This window comes from Pelodiscus sinensis, chromosome 6 (assembly GCF_052426305.1).
Source record: "Pelodiscus sinensis isolate ZL-2025 chromosome 6, ASM5242630v1, whole genome shotgun sequence".
Taxonomy (NCBI): Eukaryota; Metazoa; Chordata; order Testudines; family Trionychidae; genus Pelodiscus; species Pelodiscus sinensis.
The window spans coordinates 60,850,376-60,863,014 of NC_143057.1; the positions used below are offsets into that span (position 1 = coordinate 60,850,376).

Consider the following 12,639-nt stretch of genomic DNA (forward strand, 5'->3'; position numbering starts at 1 on the left):
CAAAGGCCTTTGAAATCAAGAGACAATGCATTCCAGAAAGCCATGATACAAAAAGCACAATACAACTAGCAATTAACATGGCCCAGGTACTGGAAACATCACTCTGTTCAATATAAAAGAATGAGATAATATCCAAGAGATTAGAAAAAAAAAACAACACTAGTAATAAATTGATTTTTCTTAAATATATATGACTGGGAAAAAAGACTTACCTTTCACAAGCTCGGACAGTCCATGCAGCAATTATCCATAATGAGATACTAAAAACCAACAGTACAGTTCCCGGACATATTGTCATTAAAGTCTTCATAACAAAACGTGTATTGAAGTTTATCTTATTTAGTGCTCCAATGCTTCTAGATGAGGCATCTGTGAAAAGTTTGCTATGCAAAAGCATAACTCTGGCAATAAGATACAGTCTTAAGAACATTGGTATAGATAAAATAATATCCACATCAGCTGTTGTTGTAGATGGAGCATAGGAGAAGGCAAGCCGGGCTGTCCATGTGAATGTATAATTCCCAGGTATGGGATGTATAGCACACACCAGTATTTCCAAGCAGATGAAGAAAATACGCTCGTAAGTCATGGCTATTCTCCAGTCATCTGCTCCATTGTCCACCATGAACAACTAAAATAATAAAATATAAGGTCTACTTTAGTAAAGGATTAACAAACCTCTTTTTAAAAACAATATTTGCAGGAGTTGGTCATTAGCAATTTTATAAGTGGCAACATATTAAAAATGTAAATTTGTCAAAAACCATTTGCTAAACCACCTATATGAATTAAACAATCAATACATAACTTTACATAATCTAGAATGAGTTGTTATATAAAATAAAAAATAATGTAAAAGGATATCTATATAAAAATGAAATTTGCTCAAATTCTTATATCTTCAATATTTTATTAAGGCCTTGTGTATATTAAGATTTCTGTACCTGCTTAAATTCTGCATACTGTGAACAGTCCCACTGAAACTGATGGACTACTCACAGTATGTAAAGTTTAGAATGTATGAAAGCTTTATCAGGATTGTGGCCTAATTCTGAATTGGGCTGGATGACATAAAATTTTAGACCCCTTTACCACAAAGGCTTACTTATGTGCTTAACTGAAGCACATGAATAGCCTCAGTGAGGTTAGTGGGGATGATCACATCCTGAAAGTTACACACACTGTGTGAGTAAGCCTTTGCGGGATCAGGAGCCTTAGATTATACCATTTCGGTGCAAAGGATACCAATACTTCAGTAGGTTTATCAACAGTCTTTCCAAACATTAACAAATAAATAAATATCAAACCTAACAAAAAAATTCACTTTGAGAGTGGGAAAAGTGATTATTATGATCTTGAACTAAAATAGTTCATATGCAATAAACAACCTGCCTATCATTCATGATCCTAACTAGCTAAGTCATTTGACAGTTGAGCTATATAAGGAAAGGCTGCAGAATCAGGTTCTATGAACAGCTTTTCAAGATAGAAAATAATTCATGACACTAGCAGCATTTCATCAGTGGTAACATCCTGCCATGAGGCAGAAAAAAGAATTTCTGATACTGCAAATGGATTGGAAAACCAAGTTACTCACTATGGTTATGTCGAGACAGCAGCATTATTTCAGAATAACTGACTTTATTCCGAAAAAACAAATAGCATGTCTACACTATAAGCCTTTATTTTGAAATAATGGCGAGCTTGAGGACTTCTTACTCAGACTCCTGGTAACCCTCATTTTACAAGGAGTAAGGGAAGTCAAAGGAAGAATGTTCTTCCTTCGACTTCCTGCTGTGTAGACAGCGCCAAAAGCCGAGTTAAGCTATTTCAACTTAAGCTACACAATTGTTGTAGCTCTAGTTGCATAGCGTAATTTGACTTTAGCCCTGCTGTGTAGACATACCTTATAGGAGCAGTATGTAAAACTCTTTTCCATAGCTGAAAGATGAAAATCCTTCCTAAGATTGATAGAGATTTTTTTATAATCAGATAATTAGGATTTTCAAATTGATTTTTAAAATATCACAATACTTTTCTAATAGGAAGCCACAGGAGTACTATTAACTTGTGAAGGAACCCCTAAATAATATATAGTCCCTAGCAAATTCAGCTCCTTGAGCAATATTACCTCTCTTCCAAATCAAGAGTTTAAATGGTCACCTGAACATCTTGTTCTCTTTCACACTACAAATACACTGTACATCCGCCTAAGAATTCATTCAGCTTTCAATTCAGAAACAGCTGCTGCTCTTTGTCTTAAGACAGAGAAACTATAAACTAATGTTACTGCGATTGTGAGGTATCACACAATTTATTTCAAAAGAAGTCTACAGCTTATGAGGTAATTGAGGATCAAGCAGTCCATAACAGTGAAACATGCATCAGTCAAACATTCACAATTACAGTACATACAGAGCATATGTTAATCTAATTATTGTTCAACAAATGTATATAACAAATGTATTTTGAGACGGGGTGGGAAATAAGTCAGAGGCAATTTGCCAGGGTTAGCCTTTAGTGGGCCGCCAGCACTTTATTTACCCACGCATCCATAGGTACAGCTGCTTGCATTGGTCAGGAAAGGCGATCCGCGGCCAATACCTATGGACATGCAGGTAAATAAAGCACTGGTGGCCCACTTGAAGCTAATCCTGGACGACCGCATCCAGTCCACAGGCCACGTATTGCACACCCTGTCTTGAGCAATCATTTGAACTGGCTCCACTCCCAGCTATCATCATGCAGAACCTCCCATGTCAACTACAACCATTATTTATATGAAAAAGTAGTATTAGTAAAATGTTATTGTCTTTTTAGTGGTAACAATCAGATTTAGGAGCTGGAAATGGGAGAGAGAGAGAGAGAGAGAGAGAGGGAGGGAGCGCTGACCAGCCCACTCTCTACGGACAATCAAAAAGTGTTCCAAAAACCAGTCTGGTCCACCAACCATGGTTCAGATGCCACTGCTTCAGAAAAAGATTAATGTTTCCAAGGCATATTTATGCAGTTGCATCTCTCACAGAGCCATGTCCCCAGGATCATATTGTGCACTGATTTGAGTACAGACCTCATGACTTTATTAATACATTTGGCCACTGCACTAAACTGGGAAATAAGAAATTAGCACTTTATTTTATATACATGTGACTACATAGTTCTGGAGAGATTGTCAAAATTTCTGAGGGCAGCCTAACTCCCACAGAGATGACAAGAACATGTCTTGGATACAAATCTGCATGGCACAGAAGTTAGGAAAATCTTGTATTTATGTCTAATTTCATATAGGCCACTATGAATCCAACAGTTACTACATGACAGAATAAAAAGAGGTGAATCAACATATAAACCAGCAATGACACTGCGCCTTAAAGAGACTGCTGTAATATATTTTTGCTTATTGTGTGTATTATTATGATCTACCTACAGGGTTAGGCACAACTTTACTATGGGTCAAAAAACTCTTATGGGTATCACCATCTGTATGCAAGAAACACATCATTTGTTCAAACTGGATAATTAGACAAACAAATTCATCATCTGCATGAATAAATGCCTAATTTGCTTGTAAAAATGTTAAATTAAGGGGACATTTTGAAAATGTGTCCCTTACTGTCATCATGAAAACATAATTTTTCTGCATGTTACTGTTTATGTAAATTTGATGCCATTATATGAAATTATACAAGTGAATTTTCTGTGAATATCAACATCTTGCCATATGGTTCTCCCATGAATACTGTATATGTCAGTAAATGAATAGGAACATTACGGTGAAGCAAGTAATGGTGCTAGTGATTCAGTGGGTGGCACACTTCTTATTTGAAAGAGTACTAAGACATACAATTAGAAAGGTGCTGTCATTTAGATAAGACAAAAAAAATTAGGTTTGATCACTTGTGGTCATTAGGGACCAGATATCTAAGCATGGAAGACCTGCAAATAAAAACACACTTAGAGTTCTATGCTTAGTTATTATAGGTGCACATTGCCAAATGTACATGCGAATTGCTAAACAAGATTTTTAATTAACATGTGCATAGTTATCTGACTTATGCATACATTTAAATACATAGTTCTGAGCTGTTTTGAAACTCTAGCACAAATAGTTTTGGCATGTTTTGCAGAAGCAAAGTTAATCAGGGCGTTCTGATCACACTACAATTAAGGTTTTGTTCCACACACCCAAATTTCCCTTCTGTTTTCAACTGGTTATGGACAAGGTTTTTCTTCACTTCCTCTCCTGAGCTATTGTATAACAGTGTTTTGTTCTGTTCCACACTAAGGGCTATTCTACACTACAAGTGTAGGTCCACCTAAGATATGCTAGTTTAGCTATATAAATTATGTAACGGACATCAATGTACTTTAGGTCAACTTACAGCACTGTCTACACCTTGGTGTGACAACAGATGTTCTCCCACCAACTTGCCTTTCTGCCATTGATTTAGCAGGTCTTCACCAGACCTGCTAAATCAACACTGCTGCATCGATCACAACAGTGACAATCTAGTTGTAAGTATAGATATAGTCAGAGCTTTATCTCCATCCTTTATCCACATTATGCCTAAGAAGACAAATATCATTTTAACGGCTGGCTTTCAAGAGTCCCAAAGCAATCACTGGAATCTAGGGAAACCACCTTTCCCCTCAAACAAGACTCTGCAACAGTAGCTCTATGCCACCAAAGAATTCCTCTAGGAGGTGAGGGGGATTACCAAGATGCTGAATCCAAAGGCTTTGTGATAAAAAAGATGTCTTAGTGCTGCTGGGAAGTTGTAACTTTTGCAAAAAACTGCAATTCAGTAGCAAGTCAAGTGATTCCTGTAAGGCTATAGAAATATCATGAGATCAAAGAAGTTAGATGAGTTTATTATTCATAAAGAGGTGTTTTCCAGCCAAAAGAGAAAGATTTAGCACAAGCCAAAAGCTACATTCTCCTGAATTAAAAAGGGAGATCATGAGCATAATTTCTTCTGGATTCTTGCTGGAATAATCATCAGTCTTAAGGATCCCCATATTTGTAGTTAATAGGGAGCTATTTATCTAGATGAGTTTTACACGTCTTTCACCAAATCATAGTTCCAAATATAAAATCCTCCATTCAGGGGCACCATCTGAATATGTGACACTCTTTAGACCAATAAGTAAGTGACTGAATTAAGACCACTCACTAGATGATTCTTCATCAGTGACCATTTTAATACAGATACTTTCATTTAATATTTAGTAGTATTTTCCATTTATGAGGTAATATAATTACAGTTTAAACCAAACACAGGGCCTGTTTCTCTCTAATGTGGGAATACACACTGTAAAGCAGGGGTGGGCAAATACTGGCTTGCAGGCTGGATCCAGTCTCTTAGGCTTAGTGCCTGGTGGGCCCCCACCTCTGTATTTATCTGCACCTCTACAAGTGTTGGGCAATTTCAGCTCTCATTGGCCATGGATCACGATTCACAGCCAACGGGAGCTGGGGGAAGTGACATGGCCTGGTACACCACTTCCCGCTGTGCCTATTAGCCATGAACAGCGATCGCTGGCCAATAAGAGCTGTGATCACCCAATGCCTGCAGAGGCACAGGTAACTACAGTGGTAGCAGCCCCTCAGGAACTAACTTTGGCGGGCCACCACTATTTTATTGCCCACCCCTGGTGTAATGAAAGGAAGCTCTTCAGGTTTCAGCATTTGGAATGCTTCTGCCAGGTGAGAGAACTGAGGGTTCTTCTGCATTAACCTACAGATCTAAGAGACATGAAAGGGGCACTCATGAAAATGTCCTTTGCCTCTTCTCAACTTTGACTGCCCCCCAAACAGTTCTGCTGACTAAAAGCACAAGCCACACAAGTGAATCACAGACACAAGTGATGATAACTTGAGCTAGCTTCTCCCACTCCAGAGAAGACAGATTAAGTAAAATTGCTCGCTTCTGCAGACTCACTTTTCCCCTTCAGCAATGCGATCAGTTCATTTCTAAAATTATTTTACTTTTCCTCTCTCAAATATTTTTATTTTTGGATTTAATAGGTAAGGAGAAGGGAAAGGCATTTATATAACACTGGGTTTGATCTTAGATGCTCTTGATTAGTTCTCAGTACAGCTGATGAGGGATGGGGAAAAGTATATATGGCTTTAAACCATGTTTCTGCCTCTCTTGATGTCAGAAGTTAGCAAGGGCCAAAGCAGTCCACTTCTGAAGTGGAACAGTCTAATAGCTGCTCCAGCTTCTGCCAGATTGTAATGGTTCCTCAGGAACCGATGAGGATAACTGGAGTTCAACTTGCTTTTGCCCCATCACACTCTGTCTACCAATTCTATCTCTGTCCTGTTCTGAAACAATCCTATTACCAAGAAGAGAGAGGATAGCATAGAGCCACCTACGCCATCTTTACAACACTTGACAGTGGAATCCCCTGAGGAAACCCAGTAAGGCAGTTTAAGTTCCTTTTGCACATCTGGAGAGATACATGATACAGGGAGAAAATTGCATTACATTGATGATTATAATAGAACAACTACAGAAACAAAGACCAAAACTCCTCAAACAAACATCAGCTTGTCTTTCAGACAGCATGATAGCATTTCTAATTTTATCAGTGCATTAATCCCATTAGTCAAGCTAGTAATGTTATGGGAACACTAGTTTTGGTTCCATAATTCATGGGAATGGTGGCCCCAAAAAACTTAGAAACCTACATCCTCTCAGAAAGCAACTTGGCGTTTCTCCCACTGGGAACATGGAATGAAGCAACCATTTTGAAAGTGAGCATCCTTGCTAAGAAAACTAGAGGAGTGGGTGAATAGGAATGTGAAGGACAAGAGCTGCAAGACGACAGGGTGAATATGAATGGTCAGGAACCAGAGGAAACTGGCCAGTTCACTTCAGGTACTTTGCATTTGTACAGTATGAAATAAAGCAGACAGAGCATACTGGTGAATCTGACCCTACAATAACAATAAAGGGGAAAAAGTTAGGTTGATGCTAATATATTCAAATAATTAGAAATGCATATATCAAGCTCTTTGGACTTCTTATTTACTATTTATGTATTATCTGCTTTTTAAAATTATTCAAGGAAATTCCCAAATACAAATATGTCAATCTGAAGCTAAGGTTAAGTATATTCCAGTGATTTAAGGTTAAAAACATTACCGAGATGTTGAAACTATTTTAGAAACAAGCATAACAAATCTAAGAAATTCCAAAAATAATGTTAAACTTAACAGAAATCCAAAGATGCTAACGTATAAAAATAGAGAATTAAAGCATCTTAACTCTGTCCTCCAGAGGTACCATGTAGAAAAAGGGGAAAATGTATCTGATGATCTTATAAATCAGTTTTTATCTACTCTGGGACTATACATGCTATTATGCACTAAGAACAGCTGTAGGATTATTGTACATGAAGATTACTTCACCCCCATCAAACTGATTTGTACACTGGCACAAGGCTCTACAGACTCTCCACCCAGCTTTCCAAGTAAAGCAAAAACATAGCTGCACCTCAGGACATGTCTATACTAAGGGGTTATTTTAAATAAGTTATTTTGAAATAACTCCCAAAATAAAAATTTTGATATAGCGTTATTCCTTTTCACATGCTCGAGTTATTACTTTGAAATAACAGGCTTTGGAGTGTGGGTGCTCACCTTGTTATTTTGTAATAAGGGGAACTATTTCAAAATAACTCCCTAGTATAGACATGCTCTCAGAGTCCTCAGTATGCCTTGAGCATAATGTAGGTAAAAACCAGAGACCAAACAAGATCTTTCGCCCTTTTACTTGACTATGCTATTACAGCAAGTTACAATCTCGCCATAAAGCATGACTTTCAACAGCAGGGTCAGGTAAATGAGGAAGCAGAGGACACACGATGCATTCCTTTATATATAAAAAATGGTTTCACTCTGCACCGTTACTTAGGAGTGAAGCTGCTGTATCAACATAAAAGCTTAATCCATCAACCAAATCATTACCAAACTCACATCTATCAAGCATAAAAAAGGAAAATGCAGCCTACTCTATCAAAAACCTTCCTAACATCAAAGGTGATTGGATTGCCATTGCCTAGTTGTTGACAATTTTATTAATGCTCAACATCAACAAAAAGTCTAATGTTGTTATTGGAATGCTTCACCTTTATCAATCCTGTCTAGTTTATGTGAAGTAAACTAGAAAACAGGTTCTATCTATACTTACAGCCAGTAGGTTTGCTTACATTCTTTGTTAATAAACAAGACTGGACTGTGGTTAGAGCAACTATCCACACCATTTCCCTTACCTTCAAAGGCAGAGATACAACTGCATTTCTTAATGTTTCAGGAAGCTTCCTTTCCATAAACCTTACTTTCAGCACATCAGCCCAGACTAGGAAAAAGCCCATTATTTGGCAGCCCAGGAAAATCAACCAAAAATCATGTAGAGAGGTGAAATTTAAAAAAATCACTTACTGTCTGCTGTAGAAAGTGTTTATCTGATTTCAGACTCCTAGGTGCATTGACTAACACATCTGACCTAAGATTGAAAATAACAATTGCTCTGTAGCTTCTGTTTCTTTCTAAATGGCACCAAAGAGCAATAGAAAGCAGTTTGCCAGCCTTGACGCTAAGCACTCATTTTTTCCTCTAACTCTACACAGCCAGTAGTATCCCCTATTGCCCTTGGGAAGTGGGCATATGTCTAACTATATATGGCTACAAAATAAAAATAGATAACCGCACATTTTTTTACCTGACTACCAAATCCGAGATGAAGATTGACATTGTATAGAAATCCTTCATTTGACTTTGCTGTTTCAAATCTTCTCATTTGAGAGACCACAACAGAATGGAAATTTTTCCTACAACATTGGATGCAAGACATAAAAGATGGCACTAAGCTGCTACTGCAGGCCAATCCTAAACAGGGGGCCATGCTGCCATTTAGATAAGAGAAGAAATCTTCTTTATGAATCTATCCTTTGTTCATAGCCCAGTTGCTTCAACTGCATTCTGCTGTCAAGGATTTGAGTCAGATCAGCTGCTTGGACAGATATACTGACTGCAATAATTTTTTTATATGCAGAGCAAAGAATCAGGCCCTTAATGTGTTATTATGCCTTTTGAAGAAGAAAGTGTTAATGTCTCAAACTGATGGCTCTGTAAGAATAAGAGGGCAATCAATAAGAGTCCCACCAGTTTGTGCACTGGGATCTGGGATTAAACTACTATGAGTGATCTCCACATATAGCTCCTGAAGGGTTGCTAGAGAATGCTGTTTGATGGCTAACTAAAATATTTGCAAATGCAAATTATTTCTGTGTATTATTTATATTTCACTAGGTGATGCAACAAGTTAGGTATTATCCAGCTATACATGAGCACATAGCCTTTGTCCCAAACAATTTGCAGAATCCACATCTCAGATTATATGTGCAAATTTGTGGGTATGATTTTAGAGATTGGGTCAAGGCCACTTTAAAAGACTAAGGCTACAGTGTTAATACAAGATGCCTCAACACCAGGCAGTAATCACATAATAGGCTCCTTATTAACTGACTTACCTGAAAGTGTAATTGTCTTTCTATCAGGAAACAGCATTCATTGTCTGAAACGAATTTATGTGTTTGATAAGATAGTAAAGTTGAACTTGAAGCACTGGCCCACAATTCTAGACAAATGTATCACATACATTGGTCAAGAGCATGTAAAAAAAGGACTGCCTAAGATAGTGTTCTGTGACAGGTATCATAATGTTGTGGAGGCTTGAACAAATGTTCATAAAATAAATCTAGTGGTTCAGGGAGGTTTTTCACATTGTACTATTAGAAATACTTCCTAACACTGACCTACATAGCCCAGTAAATAAATACCACTGAATCTTTTGCATTAAATATTATGTTGTATGGGATGCAGCGTTGGGCCATATGCCATGCATATCATTTACAGTGAGTTATGCTGTACGCATACTTCTTGAGTGTGGCACCCTACACAGACATTCATGACAATATTATCTTACTGTATGTCACAGTTTAAGTGTCATATTGCAAAAAAAGTATTTGTATGACATGCCTTTCATTTCAGTGGCATATGTTTGGCTGAGTACAGGACTGCATGCCAGAAAATACCGAGTTCCAACTGGGGCTTCCACACCAATTTCTTCTTTGGCTATGGACAAATCACTTATACTCTTTACCTCAGTTTTCCCACATTTCATTATCAGGCCTCAAATGAACGCCTCACTTGTTTCCCTTTCTTTTCTTTGACTGAAGTTTTAAAAAAAGTAAATATAAACATATTTTATTGAGGATCTAGTTTCATACTGATCAATGAGGACAATTACAGGGATTGTTCTAGTGAAGAATAAAAGAGAAATGTCATATACTCTGGGAATATTTAAAAAGATATATGCATAATAGATACATAATATAAAAATTAAACTATCAGTATCTTCAGTTACCAAAGTTTAGTTAAAAATAATTTGATCCTAAGTGACAATAAGCACTTCATGTTTTACTACTTTAACAAAAGAATTCCTTCTAAGGCAGAAAGATGTTCAATAAAAATGAAATGTGATCCAGTGACAACTATGAAATTTGTTCCCAAAAATCTTCCAAAATTAAAATTAACAAAGCTGACCTACCTAGTAATAGTGAAAAATACATAAGCCAGTAAAAGTAAAATTATTAAATATTGCATAGACCAAATTTTTGGACTGGATAACTTCTCATTCACCTGTCAAATGTAATATATTTCATAACATTACAAAAAATTAAATACTATCAAAGCAAGAAGAGGTGTTTTGATTAAATACTGATTTTCTTTGTTCGTTCATGAGCTGTTTCTCTGTTTGTAAGTGAATGGAGTTATACTTTATGTGGTTCAAACACATTTGATTATTATTTTTTGTTTGTTTGCTACTCCAAAACAATATTAAAAACTGATGGAAAAGTAAATAAGAAAAGTACTGTTATTAGCCAATACATTAAACTTATCCTAAAGCAAATTACAAAATTAATTATAGTACATCCCCCTAATACCGCTCCTGTCAGAGATAACTTACATTTTATTGAAGATGAATTACACAATTACAAAATATTACAATAATTAATCCTTGAGTATGGGAGTGAAAAAGTGACTGGTTTCACAAGTGCTGGCTCAATGGGTACTGGAGTACTCACAGGAAAAAAAAACAATTCTTAGCATCCATCAGCCACTACTGCTGGGCTATCCCCAATCAGCTATTTGGCAGATCCTCAATTAGCTGATCAGGGTGCTGCCAAACAGCTGATTGAGGGCACTGCCAACAGCTAACTGGTGGCTAGGAGGACAGCTTGCAGGAGGGCAGAGAGCAGCAAGCAGGCAGGAAGCTCAGGGAAGAGGCAGAATGAGGGTGAAAAAAGGTAGAATGAAGGTGGGAGAGAGTAGAGTAGGGGCAGGGATGTGGGGGTGAAGAATCCCAAGGGAAAAGAAAAACTCAGCACCTATGACTGGATTTATACTAGCAGGGAGAGTTAATGATATTTACTAAAGTTGGCTAGATGCTATGGCAGCTTCCACACACAGTTCTCTCAATGTTCCTGAATCCTATTGTAACCCACACAGCTAGTGTGGTTCACTGTCCCATGCAGTAGCACCTAGACCACAGCAACAGATAAGAGCAAGACACCTCTACAGCATGGGCTGAGAGCCAGTTGGTTTTATAGTTCAAGCTGTAGAGGTTCCTATACAAAGCTTCCCAGGTTCAAATCTACCCAGTGGTGGTTACACTATACACTGCTATTACAGTTCGAACCCCCTTTCAAGTTGATTACAAACATGTATGTAAATTCAAAGGCCAGAACGCTACAGTTAGTAGACCAGACATACATTTCATGAATCAAATCACAGAAATATATTCTACATTTGTTGGGCCTGACTCTGCTTCCATGGATTAACTGAAACCAACATAAAACAAAAAAAACTGCACTGAAGTCCATGAGAGCAGACTCAGATTCAGTCTTATTGTCCATACTTATCAGGTGAACATAAACAAACAAATACAAATAATAAAAATTTTAAAGGTATCTTATGGGACAGCACATCAGCTGGTATAAATTGTCATAGTTCTACTGAGTGTAATTGAGCTTGAACATGTTGAAGACCTTACCCTCAGTTTCCAAACTGCTTTGCTTCTAACTTGTGTAATAATTAATACTCTTGCCACTTGTTCATACTGTTCTAAGTAGCAGTTAAGTAGCTTGGCCATCATTATCATCACAGCCACACATGAAAGAAGCTCAAATGGTGCCCTTAAATGAACAAGATTAGATGCTCTGTAATATTTGGTTGCTCAGTGGTCCATTTGTTTGATAGAAACTACTGCAAACAAGCATCCTTGAATATAAATTTATTAGATCTCAGAACTCTTCAATCAATGTTAGCTGGAAGCCTAGACCAGGTTATACTGTTCCTTCCCACTTCAGTCCCTTTTTTATATATGGTTTACAATTACATGATTTTTAGAGGCGTCAAAAACCTATAATTTCTATAAAGTCAACAGGAGATATATCTTGTCTCATTTAGATATGAGATACACTTTAGGGATGTAAATTCCTGTTTAATTAACCAATTAAATGTTAAGTTTAACTGGTTAACTGATTGAACAGGAACAAGCATGG

The 12,639-nt window shown here is 37.2% G+C and overlaps 1 protein-coding gene across 2 annotated transcripts in view; it reads right to left on the minus strand.

Annotated features, from left to right (window-relative positions):
- Nucleotides 1-12,639, minus strand: part of KCNN2 (potassium calcium-activated channel subfamily N member 2) — a 124,255-nt gene that overhangs the window by 100,303 nt on the left and 11,313 nt on the right. For both annotated transcript variants that reach the window (XM_075931993.2, XM_089779294.1), the window contains exon 4: nt 213-631. In XM_075931993.2, the coding sequence (XP_075788108.2) occupies nt 213-631 (419 nt within the window). The remainder of the gene's footprint in view (nt 1-212; nt 632-12,639) is intronic.